The sequence below is a fragment of the Staurois parvus genome, unplaced genomic scaffold (assembly GCF_062004578.1).
Source record: "Staurois parvus isolate SC_StPar_1 unplaced genomic scaffold, SC_StPar_1.0 ptg000050l, whole genome shotgun sequence".
NCBI lineage: Eukaryota > Metazoa > Chordata > Amphibia > Anura > Ranidae > Staurois > Staurois parvus.
In genome coordinates this window covers 1997458-2014459 of record NW_028317846.1, presented here as the reverse complement: position 1 = coordinate 2014459, position 17002 = coordinate 1997458, and the positions used below count along the sequence as shown (strand labels likewise).

At 41.8% G+C, this 17002-nt stretch overlaps 1 protein-coding gene across 2 annotated transcripts in view; it reads left to right on the top strand.

Moving 5' to 3' along the window:
* The window catches only part of RDX (radixin), a 200511-nt gene that overhangs the window by 121223 nt on the left and 62286 nt on the right, over positions 1-17002 (top strand). For both annotated transcript variants that reach the window (XM_089666159.1, XM_089666150.1), the window contains exons 5-7: positions 5238-5512; positions 13196-13279; positions 16026-16172. In XM_089666159.1, the coding sequence (XP_089522285.1) occupies positions 5238-5512; positions 13196-13279; positions 16026-16172 (506 nt within the window). The remainder of the gene's footprint in view (positions 1-5237; positions 5513-13195; positions 13280-16025; positions 16173-17002) is intronic.

Here is a 17002-nt window from a genome sequence, read left to right as displayed (position 1 = left end):
AAAATCTGTTCACTGTAATCAATGACACTGGTGACAGGGCAGTGAAGGGGTTAACTGGGGGGGGGGAGGGGGGCGATCAAGGGTTTAAATGGGATTTCTGGTGCACTAGCGGGCAAACTGGCGCTATCTGGGAGGGGCGCCAACACTATCGGAAGTCGCCAGTGACACTGATACAGTGATCAGTAAAAATCTGTTCACTGATCAATGACACTGGTGACAGGGCAGTGAAGGGGTCAACTCGGGGGGCGATCAAGGGGTTAGACGGGATTATTGGTGTATTAGCGGGCTATCTGGGAGGGGCGCTAACACTATCAGAAGTCGCCAGCGACACTGATACAGTGATCGGTAAAATTGGTTCACTGATCAGTGACACTGGTGACAGGGCAGTGAAGGGGTTAACTGGGGGGGCGATCAAGGGGTTAAACGGGATTACTGGTGTACTGGCGGGCAAACTGGCGCTATCTGGGAGGGGCGCTAACACTATCAGAAGTCGCTAGCGACACTGATACAGTGATCAGTAAAAATTGGTTCACTGATCAGTGACACTGGTGACAGGGCAGTGAAGGGGTTAACTGGGGGGGCGATCAAGGGGTTAGACGGGACTACTGGTGTATTAGCGGGCAAACTGACGCTATCTGGGAGGGGCGCTAACTCTATCGGAAGTCGCCAGCGACACTGATCAGTAAAAATCGCTTCACTGATCAGTGACACTGGTGACAGGGCAGTGAAGGGGTTAACTGGGGGGGGGGGGGCGATCAGGGGGTTAAATGTGTCCTAGAGTGTTCTAACTGTAGTGTAGTGCTTGTGTACTCACTTTTTGGATGTCTTCTTTTCTGTCTGGAACGGAATGTGTCCAGGCAGAGAAGAATGACATCATATCCTGCCCTGTGTAAATATCAACACAGGACAGGATAGGACAGGGACCGATCATGTGATTTCAGCCAGAAATCACTGGCTGAAATCTAATGATTGATCCCTCCTGGATCGAATCGTATCACCCGCGGGTCGGCGGGAGCGCGCGCGCGCCCCCTACCCACGAATGTGTCGGGAGCGTGGAGCACGTTTTAAAACGTGCTTTTGCGCTCCACTGCCGCCCTGCACACATATACACAGTGGCAGGGCGGCAAGCGATTAAAATATTTTTTACAGCAAGAACTCATCTATGTGGTCTTTTATTAAACTCTCCAGTGTCTTCCCAACTATAGAAATTAAACTAACAGGTCTATAATTACTTGGTAAAGACTTTGACCCCTTTTTAAATATTGGCACCACATTGGCCTTACGCCAATCCAGTGGTACTATGCCAGTCATTAAAGAGTCCCTAAAAATGAGAAACAATGGCTTTGAAATGACAGAGCTCAATTCTTTAAGGACCCATGGGTGTATGCCATCCGGTCCATGTGCTTTATTTACCTTCGTACTGTCTAAATATTTTTGGATCATATCAGTTGTGACCCAATGTGGATCATCTGGAGCTGTGTCAGTACCATGCGCATTATGGACAAGAGCTCCCCCATGCTCCTTTGTATACACAGAGCTTAATATATTTGAAGAATTTTTGGGGGTTGGTCCTGCTATTAGTCTAGTTTAAATAATGGACAAAAATATAACTTGTACATTTAAAATATATGAACTGCTCAGCCACTAGTGGGCGGGTCTGATTGGAGAGGTCCCTTGCCCTGCTAGCCATTGGAAATGTTAAGCGGGCATGCCTGGTTTCTATGGGAGCCTCATCCCTCCAATACTTTTCTTATAATTTTGTGAACTGGGCAACAAGTTGAAAATATTTGGAAAAACTAGAACTGAGGCAAAGCATTTGCAGGGGTCAGAATATTTTTTACTGTCTGTAATGTGAAGCATCCCTCTTACAATGCGGACCATATGGGATACCAGGAACCACTGTGAAAAAATTGTACTGTGGTCATAATATTCTACAGAATTCAGCTCCTTTTAAGGTGACCTATTTCTTCTGTTTCTATTCACTTTTTCACAATATCATATTGAACTTCTAGGAAAAGTTATCTTGGATGTTTTGTTTCCTCTGTACTAAATAAAAATCACAGATCAATTCCAGGCAGAAGTTAGTTCAGTGAGCTACAAACTCAATTATGAAAATGTTGCGATTGTCCTGATTTCAGAGCGTTTAGTCTGTTCACAATAATAGGAAACTATATTAATGGTTTTAGATTAAATTTATTTAGCATTTTCTAAGTTTATTAATGTTTTTACATTTTATCCACACAGTATGCTAAGCCTTGCCCCTTGCCATTCATTCTGGACAGCCAGAGCCTTCATGGGCAGCCAAAGGTTGGATAAAAGATATTGGCAGGTATCAGCTGGTTTAACAGAAACATGGTAGACATTTGGCCCATGTGTACAGCAGACTGTCCGATAGATGCTGGCCAAACGTCCAGCGTCTGTCAAATGGACATGCTAGAAAACCAGCTACTGATCAGCATCCGATCAACGGAAGGATTTTTTTTTTGTTCATTCCACCAGTCATGGAAGGAAAGAAAATTGCATAATCTATGGGCTGCTTTAGATCACCGCGCTGTCTCTGGAACTTTGGTGACATTTGTGTAAGAACTCCGGGTCTGCACACCATGGTCTATACAAGGGAGTCTCTAATTAAGTTTGAGTTTATAATTAACTTCATTTTATGGAGTGCTCTTGTATTTGGACTAGTGAGACTCTAAAACGTGGACCTGTTGTGGTGGCATCTGTCTGTTGGCATCACCAGTATACACTCATCGGGCACTTTATTAGGTACACCTTGCTAGAACTGGGTTCATCCCCATTTTGCTTTCAGAACTTCCTAAATTCTTTGTGACATAGATTCAACAAGGTGTTGGAAAAATTCCTCAGAGATTTTGCTCCATATTGACATAGTATCACTCAGTAACTGCATCTATGATGCAAATTTTCCATTCCACCACATCCCAAGGGTGCTCTATTGGATTGAGATTTGGTGACCGTGGAGGCCATTGGAGTACAGTGAACTCATTGTCATGTTAAAAAAAAAAAAAGTTTGTTGATTTTGGGCTTTGTGACATGGTGCATTATCCTGCTGGAAGTAGCCATCAGAAGATGAGTACACTGTAGTCATAAAGAGATGGACAATCAGCAACAATACTCAGGTAGGCCGTGGTGTTTAAACAATGCTTAATTGGTACTAAGGGACCCAAAGTGTACCCAGAAATATCTCCCACACCATTACACCACCACCAGCCTGAACCGTTGGCAGGATGGATTCATGCTTTCATGTTTATGACAGATTCTGACCCTACCATCTGAACTTCGCAGCTGAAATCGAGACTCATCAGACCAGGCAACTTTTTTCCAATCTTCTATTGTCCACATTTGGTGAGCCTATTTCCTGTTCTTAGCTGCCTTGAGTGCCACCCGTTGTGGTCTTCTGCTGCTGTAAGCCCACCTGCTTCAAGGTTCAACATGTGCGTTCAGAGATGGCATTCTGCATACCTTGGTTGTAACTAGTGGTTATTTGAGTTACTGTTGCCTTTCTATCATCTTTAACCAGTCTGCCCATTCTCCTCTGACATCAACAAGGCATTTTTTTCCACACAACTGCCACTCACTGGATATTTTCTCTTTTTGGACCATTTTCTGTAAACCCTAGAGATGGTTCTACATGAAAATCTCAGTAGATCAGCAGTTTTTGAAATACTCAGACTAACTTGTCTGGCACCAACAATCATGCAATGTTCAAATTCATTTAAATCCCCTTTCTTTCTTATTCTGATGCTCACTTTGAAATTCAAGTTGTCTTCACCACATCTAGATGCCTAAATGCATTGAGTTACTGCCATGTGATTGGCTGATTAGCAATTTGTGTTACCAAACAATGAACAGGTGTACCTAATAAAGTGGCCGGTGAGAGTCAATGTAAAACACCAGACATAGTTTTATCCATGGACTTAATACATTTGAGGTGATCGTATGCTTTAACCTTATTTGGAAAGTGTACCTAACTTTCCAATATTTGCCAGATCATCAAATCTATAGCCCTGTAAATATTATGTAGGATCTTCTGGCATCAAACTATGTAAAATCTTGTCCTTATGATGTACACATATATTGTCTGTACTAATGTTGATATGCATGCAGCGAAATGTACCCTATTGGCAGCTGCAGCGGGCTGACATGTATATATCAACAATGTGTAGGCTCCACTGATTACACACTATTGATAGGCCCTGTAACCTTGGTTGTTAGAATGCAGGCAGCCATTCAGAGCTGACAAATAAACATCCATAGTATGTTAATCACATGTTTGCCCAGAACAGTGGTGGCAGGCTGCATATGTTTGCGCTGTACGCATGTAAACAAACGCTTGGGTTTTTTTTTCATTTTTGGTTTACATGACTTTACACTGCAGATCAATGGAGACCAGTGTGTATGGGTCCATAGAATACAATACTGTATATGTATGATATGTATAAATTAGATAGAAAGTCTGTATAAATCAGAATATTATATGCCCGCGTGTGCTCGAGCTCTTCAGTGACTGCCTCATTCCCTATCTGAATGGATGTGTGTGTCTCATATAGTCTTTTACTGTGGCTAGAGTCCATTGTAATTGTAACAAGCCAGTTGGAAGCTCATTTACTTGTAACATTGAATTAGTGGATGTTTTTTCAATTTATCATCTCTTTCTACATATCTTTTGAATAGAAGTGAGGTGCAGTGAAAGTGTATTGGGGATCAATATGCATGAACACTAAGCAAATCAATAAGAAGGTAAAGGCCACAGGTACAAACATGTCTTCAATGCAGATTTCATTATGTGCACACTCTCATGTCGCCCTGAACGCAGATCATAGTCCATGCTGTCGTCTTGTGTGATAGCTGCATGATTTTGTACACATCATGAAGTCTCATGGTAAGAATTGGCATGAGTCTGTCACTTTCAGCCTGCCTTGTTGTGACCATTCCACGAACAAACCACATGGTAACCATACCAATGTATGAGCATATGCATACCCTCATATTTAATTACAGTGGGTATAATCTTATTATTTGTTTGAAGAAACAACTTGATGTGATGCTCCTTATTGACCAGATTCAAGTCTCCGCTGGAAATGGGATCTGTGGAATGAATCCGTTGCTATGGGGCAACACAGGCACGTTTCTTAATTACATGGATAAACAAACATGACCCAAAATGACTCTTGTAAAGCCCTCTGGTTAATAGATGCTCATTTATCTAATTTTTATAGGTCACTCAGCAAGATGTCCGGAAAGAGAACCCTCTGCAGTTCAAATTCAGAGCTAAATTTTTCCCGGAGGATGTGTCGGAGGAGTTAATTCAGGAAATAACCCAAAGACTATTCTTTTTACAAGTTAAAGAAGCAATTTTAAATGATGAGATTTACTGTCCTCCTGAGACAGCCGTCCTGCTAGCCTCCTATGCTGTGCAAGCCAAATATGGAGATTACAGCAAGGATGTCCACAAACCAGGTTACCTGGCCAATGACAGGCTGCTTCCTCAGCGGTAAGTAAAACACGCACGAGATAAAGTAGCGCATTCACCTTAAGCAGATGTGTGTTCCTATTCTTCTAATGAATGGAATGGCCTGGTATTTTTCCTTGTTATAAGAGTATTGATTCCCATGTTCTTACAGAATGAAAATCAAATGGAATCTGTAAATAACATGCCCTGCTTCTGCCAAGATCAATGCTGTGAGCGTCTCTTGCAGGTGATGCACAAAAGCTCGAGGTCACTAGCACAGCTTTAAAAGCACAGTCTGTGAACCAATTTCCTTTCATAAATGTGTCAAATCCCATCCTTTTTGTTTTGTATTTATTAGGTGTTTATTCCTAGAGTTGTAGCTGCCTGTAATTTCCTCTCAGCTTTGGTACTATATATAACAGATTTTCTTCTTTATGGGTTCGGTACATCTCCTCTGAGATTAAGACATGAAAACCTGTATGTCTGCACGTTGTGTATTAAAAGGTCCTATGTGGAGACCAATTACTATATATAACAGATTCTGCCATCGTACACTATATTGTCAAAAGTATTGGGACGCCTGCTTTTACACGCATATGAACTTTAATGGCATCCCAGTCTTAGTCCGTAGGGTTCAATATTGACTTGGCGCCGCCCTTTGCAGCTATAACAGCTTCACCTCTTCTGGGAAGGCTGTCCACAAGGTTTAGGAGTGTGTCTGTGCAGATGTTTGACTATTTTTCCAGAAGTGCATTTGTAAGGTCAGGCACTGATGCCTGGCTCGCAGTTTCTCTGCTCTAATTCATCTCAAAGATGTTCTATCAGGTTTTAGTCAGGACTCTGTGCAGGACAGTCAAGTTCCTCTACCCCAAACTCGCTCATCCATGTCTTCATGGACCTTGCTTTGTGCACTGGTGTGCAGTCATGTTGGAACAGGAAGGGGCCATCCCCAAACTGTTTCCACAAAGTTGGGAGCATGAAGTTGTCCAAAACGTCTTGGTGTGCTGATGCCTTAAGAGTTCCCTTCACTGGAACGAAGGGGCCAAGCCCAACCCCTGAAAAACAACCCCACACTATAATCCCCCCTCCACCAAACTTTACACTTGGCACAATGCAGTCAAGCAAGTACCGTTCTCCTGGCAGCCGCCAAACACAGACACGTCCATTGGATTGTCAGATAGAGAAGCGTGATTCGTCACTCCAGAGAAAATGTCTCCACTGAGAGTCCAGAGTCCAGTGGCGGTGTACTTTACACCACTGCTTCCGATACTTTGCATTGCACTTGGTGATGTAAGGCTTGGATGTAGCTGCTTAGCCATGGAAACCCATTCCATGACGCTCTCTACACACCGTTGTGCTAATCTGAAGGACACACAAAGTTTGGACATCTTTAAGCTATTGACTCTGCAGACAGTTCGCGACTTCTGCGCACTGTGCACTTCAGCATGTGCTGACCCCTCTCCGTCATTTTATGTGGCCTACCACTTCATGGCTGAGTTGCTGTTGTTCCCAGTCGCTTCCACTTTGTTATAATACCACTAACAGTTGATCGTGGAATATTTAGTAGCAAGGAAATTTCACAGATGGACTTATTGCACAGGTGGAAACCTATCGGAGTACCACGCTTGAATTCACTGAGCTCCTGAGAGTGACCCATTCTTTCACAATTGTTTGTAGCAGCAGTCTGCATGCCTAGGTGCTTGATTTTATACACCTGTGGCTATGGAGGTGATTGGAACACTGGAATCCAATGATTTGGAGGAGTGTCTCAATACTTTTGGCAATATAGTATATATGAAGGCTGGTCACCCTCCGCTTGATAAGTGAAAACTTTGACTTCATACTTTTCTTGAGTCAGCCAACCAAATGTCTTATAAAAATAAAACTTCCTCTTCTCATGCTAATTTTTTTTTGTTGGATTCATTACTTTGAACAAGCAAGTGAAGACAGAACTATCGATCTGTAAACTTATTCTGTCAGTGTACATTGTAATTCATTAAACCAGATGAGTATATGACAGCCAAATGGGTTTTATTTTAAGAAACAAGTGGTCTGTGGCACTACTGTTGCTCTCAGTACAGATTTTTTTTCTTTTTTGCATTTTGTTCCAGCACAGCTCTTGACCGTTTTAAGGAAATCCCTTGGCCACAGTATATACATTCATTCATCAGCATTGTAATAGCAATAAAAAAGTTATTTTTGTCCAAACCAGTAAAAGCTTTCTTGAAAAATCTCATTTTATGTTCAGTACTGCTTGTCTGCTGGCCATCTCTTCCCACAAGTTAGTATGGGGTCGCTTTAATGAATCGCCAATACAGAACTACACAAATTGGAACTTCATATTTCACTGAATGCATGACTAACAAGGTAAAACAATGACAACCCCAGCTTGCCAGTTTCAAAATATGTTATCTGTGGTATCTGATATGTTTTTAGACTTCTCACCTCTGGTCTAAGAAAAAAAAAAAAGTTACAAATAGAAAGAATGGTTAGATTTTTAATTGTAAACTGTTAACATAATGGTGTTTGAGGTTCGTAAATTGGCAGTAATCACTGCTCTCCAAAGTTTAAAGGAGATCTGAGTAGGCCAGAAAAATTAGAGCTGCCATAGCTGACATCTAAAGAGATTGGTTTTCTGACAGTCTCTAGCTTCATTGTCTTGTAAGTCGGGGCTTGATAAATTCACTTTTAATCTAGGAGCTGGCTAAAAAAAGTTAGGAGCTAGTGTTTTTTGTTTTTTTATTTTTTGTTTTTTTTTCTTTCAAGCATAGCCTGGGTTGTCAGAGTCCGGGGCAAGGCAACTTTTGGGTGACAAGCTTCACATGATGCGATTTGCCACATGACAGTCACGGCAAAACTGCACCACGTTTTAGGTGCCATTCACAACCGCACTGGATCACAGGGACACTGTTGTGATTGCAGAACACTCAAGTGTGAATGGAGCTGCCCTGGTTCACACATGCGATTCTGGATGCATTCGCATGACAAGCTAGATATTATGTGTTCCTGTTGAGGTGGTTCACACAGATGCGATCCACACGCATTATGTTTTGAGTGCCATTACGAAAAGGGTCCTGTGCAGGTTAGTAGCGGTATAAGATGTGGAGATAAGTGTTCACATTGCATTGAAGTCAATGAGAGGTGTTTTTTGCATTGAAGTAAATGGGGGACAGTTGTGTATAAAGCCGGCAAAATCACACCTGTACTGAGATAGCACAGAAAGCAGAATGACATTGCCATTTCAGTACACATATGTGTGAACCCAGGTGCCAAGACATAATTTCTAGTCACCTTGGCAACCTGACGCCTGGGATTTGTTGAGCCCTGTTCTAAGTCTTTTATCCAGAATAGGCATGTAGTCATATTAATTGGTTACTGAGCCCAGCATCTGGCATTCACTATAGCCAGTCTTCCACAGTATACAGAACTTGGAAATGCAGTTATGTTCGTAAATATAAACTGATAAATACCTTTTCTCATTAGCAGTATATAGCAGTCTTGTGACTTCTATCAGTGTCAGGCAGAGCACCAGTTAATCTTGTAGGAGGTGTTTTCATTCTGCTCTGACTGTCCTATGAGGCTGCATAACCCCTGACCTTCTGTCTGGACAGTGCCAATTGGCCCTGTGATGATCACATGCACCCTCCAAAAAAAAAAAACAAAACTCTATAGCAATACACACCAAACAGATTATGTGCAGACTTGCCACTTCTGCACTGCACTATGGCAGATGAATTGGGAACCGCAAAAGAAGGGGAGGATCTGAGAAGACGAGATCAAACGTCCTTTTTACACAATGCAGAGGATTAACCCCCTAGGTTCCACAGTGAGTTGAACAAGCATGCTTTACTGCATATTTAGACAGATTTTACTGTTGTGGGTTTAGTTAAACTTTAATATCAGATTTCCATACCTACATACTTTTTCCAGGTCTCTATCTTAGTGAGACCATTGAATCCTTGAGTTTAGAATGATAACCAGGTGACTAGTATACAAAAGTGTACAGAACTGTCAGCTTTCTGAAACTGTATGTGCACAACTATGCACAGTGATAATATGCCGTCAGATTCACTGTAGCCTAACTGCCAGGGTTAATGATGTCTTTGTACAAGAGCCAAATACATTGATGTGGGTGGCGGAATAACTATTTTTATAAAGATCATTTTTGTGTGTACAAAAACAAAGCGGTGCCAGTTGGATATGTTGAAACAGAGGTCATTGGGTGCAGAGAGTATTCTGCCTCATTCATTTGCAATAGTGCACAGCAAATTACCATGTTTATTTATCCAGAGCTCATATTGTTTTCTTTCCCATCCATTGAGGGACACAGGAAGCCTTTCACCTGTTGAAATGTCCAAAAGCAATCCAACCGAAGGATTGAAAAAAAAAAAAGCTGCCTACAGGATTGGCCACTAGCAAAACAAAAAACTATAGGCCAGCCCAGCAAAACTTCCTCCTACTAGCTTATCTTCGTTTTTTTTTGCTATGTCCTAGGATGGATATCTTTCTTCGGCTATGATGTTTAAAAGACTAACCCATTTTTTGCAAGTACAATTTTTTTTTTCCTAACCTCCTAACTTTTTTTTAAAATTAAATCTCTTCTCTACACTGCTGCTCCAGCTAGCCTCTGATTGTAGCCTTCCAGTATGGCTGTCCTCATTCTGCCCCCCAGGGGTGTTGTGTCCATAGGCTGCTGTACTGACTGTTCTGGGGTTGTCCTGGAAGTGAACTATGGGCACTCAGTTCCAAGTAAGGCGCTTTCCAGGCTCCCTTTCAATAAAAAGTCATAAGTGCTTTCCAGATTCCGATCTATTGGCATTGCGTCAGTGCTTGCCCTATCTCTAAAGCGTCACTTTGTGAGTGGGCTGGTCAGAGTTGAGTACTGGAAGCCGTCTCCGTTGCATAGGTGATTGGACGCCTGTAAAATTCTCCGCTTCCTGACGCTTTATTTATATATATATATATATATATATAGATATAGATATATAGATATATAGATAGATAGATGGATATAGAAAGGGGTTAATATTGTGGGATTGAGTGCTGATGTCATCCACTAGGTGACATCTGCACTCTTTCCTGCCATACAGCATTGAGGAAGGATCTCATGCTGCTGCTCTTGCTAAATCCCATCCTGCCGCCTGTCTACAGTGACTTTGGTCACCTGCAGTCATTCGACTCTCACCTGCTTTGTATGTATGGGTTTCCTGAGTACCTGTGGACTTGCCTTTATACACTGAACCTTACATTGCCTTACTGCCATGCAGTCACAACATGTCATGGGTATGCATCAGAACTGACACTGTGTTTGTTTCTGAGTCACTTCAGTTGTTTTCTGATGGGCTTGCCCCTGAGCAGTCTCATTCCTCTGCTCTAACTCACAAATAGGACACTGTTTTCACACTTATTGATGTGGTGCACACCACTCTGAAATAAGAGTAGACTGTTGTTTCTACCAATGCTATTTCCAGTCTTTTTAAAATGCCTAAGACTTCAAAGCCATTCTCACTGTACCCCTTGTTCAGATATTTTCTACAGAGTTTGGAAAAACCCTGACAAGATGTTTTGCTCACCCCAATGGATCCGGCAGTGCACTGCCTTAACAAAGTGACTGCCAATACTGGTGGAGAATGCGTTTGTTTTTAAGGACCCAACCAATGCAACAGGACAACTCCAGAATATATGTAGAAAAGTATCTAGTACTGACTGACATCTAACAGTTGATTGGGACCTGTCAGAAAAATTTGTGAAGGAGGGCTGGGACTCTCTACCAATAGGCCAGAAGTTTGTATCCCTGTTCTTGAAACCTATTGGATATGGATGCTCCATGCGCCAAATGTATGGCTGTATGTGTTTGACTTTGTGTGAGAGGAGCTTGCAGTTCTGCTTCCCATTTCTGAATGTATTGTGGGTATAGTTTGCAGTTGGAGTGAGTAGGGATTTATAAAGGTAGGAGAGTAAATGAGGTAAGGCCTTACCCTCAAGACACGGGTTCAAAAGGAGGTAAAGGTTTGGTATATTGAGTTTTGTTTGGGGCGCACTTCAGAAAATGCTGCACCTGAAAGGCCACCGGTGGGTCTAGGGTGGAAAGGGCAAGTTTTCCATGTACGTATGGTCAAACCAGTCAGTTTGTGTTACAAAATGCAAGACTCTAAATATACCTGCCTCCATAAGGTGTCTTAGGTGCTTGTTTTCCTGGCTTGAAGAAAAATCAAGGTGGTCTTGAACTGTGGTCAGTGGGGAGGGATGGAGAGAGATCCCTGGTAATGGAAATGCTTGGTGTTGGCTGGGTCTTGAAGGTTTGCCAGTTGGTCAATAGGAGCCATGCAAGAATGGGTAATGGTATTGTGGAGCTGTCCTGTTCCCCTCGTATCCAATTTTTTTGTTTGACGTGCACACCAGATCAAAATACATGATAGATGTAGGGCCTTATAGTAGTTTCCTTTGTCTGACAGGCCAGTACTACCATGTTGTTTGGGCAGAGTGAGGAGAGCGTTACCTATTCTGGGTTGTTTGTCCCGAATGAACAACTTTATTAGAGAATGTATGTGTGTAAAGAAGGCTTGGGGGATGTATTTGGGAAATTACTGTATGTAATATAAAAGCTGTGGGAGGATGGTCATTGTAAAGGCATGTAAATTTATCTTGAAATCTGAGAGATCCCTATATAGTTGAACATGACAAAGTAGGGTAGGAACAGCTGAATCATGGTGGGAAATGAAAACCGGGAGGTTTTCTCACGATCTCACAATGAGCGTACTACAAGAGAAAAGCAGGTCTAGTACAGGGGCCAGCACCTTGCTGAGCACTAAAGATGCAGACAAGAGGCTGAAGGACAGTAGCACGAACTGGTAGTGTAAGGGTCCTGCAAAGTGTGGGAAACACTGATTCGATGCTCTGCAAAGATGAAATTTTGTATAGGGGAAAGGTGGCGCTCAGGCCAGGACTGTCTTTCAGCCCCTGCTTCTTTCAGAATGACTGATTCCATTTTGACATCCTGCCTTCTCGTTCCACTATCTGTATGTGGCCAAGACAGACCATCATCCAAGCGTATGGTTTCAAGGATTGGGTCCACCCTTTCATAGTAAGGTGCACTTTACTAGATCATTGAGTGCTCCTTGAAGTTCTCAGCATCAAACAACTATTTCTCAGATTTGCAAGGCTGCCACCTGATCTATTGTTCACTTGTTCTCTGATTTCTTCCAGGTGGATGTTGTAGACTCCTCTGATACCAGCTTCCGGTGAAAGGTCCTTAAGGCAACTTTTTGAGCTGTAGGCAGTCCCAAGATTTTTTGTTAGCATTTGTTGCTGCTCTGTTCAACCCTCAGTTGGCCATCCTGAAGCTGGAACACTTGCTTTATCCCTCAATGGATGACAAAGAAAATCGGATTATACTTGCCGAAAAATACTTTTCTTGGAGTCCATTGAGGGACACAGGTCCCATTACTTTGTGTTTATGATTACACTCTTGGCACTGCTCGCTACAAAACTGTAGTATTCAAGTAGTAGGTGGGGTTATCCTGGACTGCTGTACAGTTTTGTGTGTGTTTTTTTTTTTTTGGTTGCCAGTGTCCAAACCTCCTGTAGGCCACAGTATAACACAAGAGTTAAACTAATCCAGTTTTTCACACAATCTGTTGGTTTAGCTTGAACTGTGCTAACATTCATTCTCCAGCACTTGGTTTAAACAATGAATATTTAACATTGTTCGGTTAATTTTTCTAGGGTTCTGGAACAACATAAACTGACAAAAGAACAATGGGAAGAAAGGATACAAACCTGGCACGAAGAGCATAGGAGCATGTTAAGGTATGAATAATGATAGCCTGTTTACATTGTACATCCATTAATTCTGACTCACTGTGTGAGGCCTATAGTATTTCTAGGTATTTAATCCTTTTACTGCCACTGACGTATAGCATACATCCCTGGCAGCAGACCGTTTTACACACACTTTGGTTGTTACATCAGATGGGAGAGTGTGTATACAACCCTGGCCAAAGGTTTTGAACATGACACAAATATTAATTTTCGCAAAGTCTGCTGCTTCAGTGTTTTTATATCTTTTTGTCATTTGTTACTATGTATACTGAAGTATAATTACAAGCATTTCATGAGTGTCAAAGGCTTTTATTGACAATTACATTAGTTTTATACAAAGAGTCAATATTTGCAGTGTTGACCCTTCTTTTTCAAGACCTCTGCAGTTCACCTTGTCATTCCGTCAATCAACTTATGGGCTACATCCTGACTGATGGCAGCTCATTCTTGCATAATTAATGCTTAGAGTTTGTTAGAATTTGTGGGGGGTTTTTGTTCACCCGCCTCTTGAGGATTGATCACAAGTTCTCAATAGAAATAAGGTCTGGGGAATTTCCTGGCCATGGACCCAAAATGTTGTTGTTTTGTTCCCCAAACCACTTAGTTATCACTTTTGCCTTATTGCAAGGTGCTCCATCATGCTGGAAAAGGCATTGTTCATTACCAAATTGTTCTTGGATGGTTGGGAGAAGTTACTCTTGGAGGATGTTTTTGTACCATTCTTTTTTTCATGGCAAGTGAGCCCACTCGCTTGCCTGGGAAGTAACCCCACATGAATGATCTCAGGATGCTTTACTGTTGGCATGACACAGGACTGATGGTAGCACTCACCTTTTCTTTCCAGACAAGGTTTTTCCCAGATGCCCCAAACAGTCAGGGGATTTATTAGAGAAAATGACTTTACCCCAGTACTCAGCAGTCCTATCCCTGTACCTTTTGCAGAATATCAGTCTGTCACTGATGTTTTTTTCTGGAGAGAAGTGGCTTCTTTGCTGCCCTTCTTGACACTAGGCCATCCTCCAAAGGTCTTCACCTCACTGTGCATGCAGATGCACCCAAACCTTCCGGCTGCCATTCCTGTGCAAGCTCTGGCGCTTGCTGGACTTTCTTGGGCACCCTGAAGCCTTCCTCACAACAATTAATCTTCTCTCCTTGAAGTTCTTGATGATCCGATCCGATAAATGGTTGATTTAGTTGTAATCTTAGCAGCAATATCCTTGCCTGTGAATCCCTTTTTGTGCAAAGCAATGATGACTGCACGTGTTTCCTTGCAGGTAAATGTAATATTTGTGTAATTCTCAAAACGTTTGGCCAGGGCTGTATCTCACAAGTTGACAAGCTCTTGTGTATATATAATACATTGGGGGATTTAAGTTATCTTCATGCCTTAATTGATTTTTTTTAAACATGGCCAAAAAAAAGCAAAAACTGCTGTATCAGCTAAAATATTATATCAGTCTACCCAAAATTTGGTATTTGTTTTTTCAAGATGTTGGAATTTAAAACCTTCCAATAGTTTCTGATGTCTTTCTTGGGACTCGAGCCACAAAATTGTTTTTCCGATTCCCCACTACTGCAAATCTGTAGCTGTGTTTATGGGCTGCTGTCATTCTTCCTGTTGAATGTCCATTTTTTCTGTTTTTGGGATTGCATCAGTTTTTGATGTGAGTGTGATCATAACTAAATCTTGCAGTGGGAGGATCTTGTTCTGGTCATGTCCAGAAAACAGAATCTTGTGCGTGACTTGACCCACCACACTCCACTGGAAATGTCACTTCTGGGCTTACCACAAAACCAACGGGGCAGTGTCAGGTTATATCTACTCAGTTTTCTTTTTTGTGTTAGTTGCATAACCTGTATAGAAGGTTATTAAAAGAGAATATGGGAATTCCTTTTTTCCCCAAAATCATACTTACCTAGGTGGATGCAGCATCAGTTCTCGACTGGCTCTAAGGGTCAGAACTCGGTGATCACATGATTGCTGAGTTCTCACAGCTGTTCTGAGCAGAGAGTGGTGCTGTTAGTGAACGCTGTCTGCTCTGCCCCACAAATGAACTGCACTCCTGTGATCCACAGGAGAAGTACAGCCAAAAGAGCTTTGACTGTACTTCTTCTTTAAACAATTCCTCACAGTAATGGCAAATTTCTTGTAAAGACATTTTGTGTATAAAAGAAAGTTCAGTTCAACTGCATGTTGGTTAGTAATTGTCAGGCTCTTTTCTTCTGAAAGGCCACACATTTTGTGAAGCTATCAAAGACCAAGAACCAGAAGGTGCCTGCAATACAATAGAAAACTACCAGTACCACATGCTGAGAAAAATGTATCATGATTTTTTTACGAAGTGCGGCTCCTAGCACAGATAATGTACATACTGTAGTTGGCTGGTGTTTTAGAAAGTATCCCCAACACTAAAAAATAATGAGGTGGCTGTAGAGTTAAGTATAGTTAGTTTGACTGAACTTCCACTTTAACCCTAAATTGGTCCTAAAACCAATCTATTCACATGACAAAGCCTTAATACTGTCGCCCATTATTCTGTGCTGGAAGCAAACAATCCAGTGCCTAAAACATTCAGTCCCAATATCCCCACACCAGAATGACATGATCTTAGAAAACCTTTCCTTGTGCATCAATCTGATTTAGATTTGTAGGTTACTAGAGGCACAATGTCTGACTTCTAGTCTAAAGTGTGGAGACTTTTTAATATTCTTATGGTATTTATTTTCTCTACAGGGAAGATTCTATGATGGAGTATCTAAAAATTGCTCAGGATCTAGAAATGTACGGAGTAAATTATTTTGAGATCAAAAATAAAAAGGGCACGGAACTATGGCTGGGTGTGGATGCCTTGGGCCTTAATATATATGAACACGAAGACAAGTAAGTGAAAATGTTTTTTTTTTTTTTAATGTGAGTTGCCTCCTGAAATAATTTTTTTTTTTCTTGGAATAGTAGTAGATAACATTTAACAGATATTCTGTGGTGATGTGGTCGTAAACATAAAAAAACACTACTACGTCTGCATGGAGCTCTTTATAAGGTACTCAGCCACTTTCACTACAGAATGGTTGGCTCCTCCATTGTTCTGTACTCCTTCACAGACACACTTACTCTATTTCTACACTCTTATCGTTATTACCCCACAGTGGCATGCCCTAATTTATAGTTGCTGAAACCAGGCGCAAGGGAACCATGGCAAAAGCTCAGGCAAACATTCACTCTGCCGAAAGCCTTCATTGCACTCAAACTGCTTAAAGTGATGATACGTCCCTTGCACCAGAGTACAACCATTTTTTTAACATTGGTCTCTGCACCTGATTCTAGCTCTCTGACAAGCTGCCTTTCTGATACAGGCAGACTTTTCTGCAACCGTGTCAGAATTTCTCAGACACCGAATAGCTTTATTACAGCCATCACTATGCCGGTCTCAGAAGTGGTAGGCTCCCATCTCCACCCCCTTCATATTTCTACTGTAGTCAGAAACTGAATTGCCTGCTCTTATAGACAAAGTCCTTGATGGACATCAACATAAAACAGTCATTCCCAGCACTCACAATGCAGCCTATGCCAGAAGGGGTCAAAAATGTATGACCTCAGATAGGGGAGTCCCATAACAACTACAAAGAGAACAGAAAGATGCAAACACCTAGTGCATTGCCAGTGATTATTTGTATAAAATCCTATAGATGTCAAGTGAATACACACAAAAG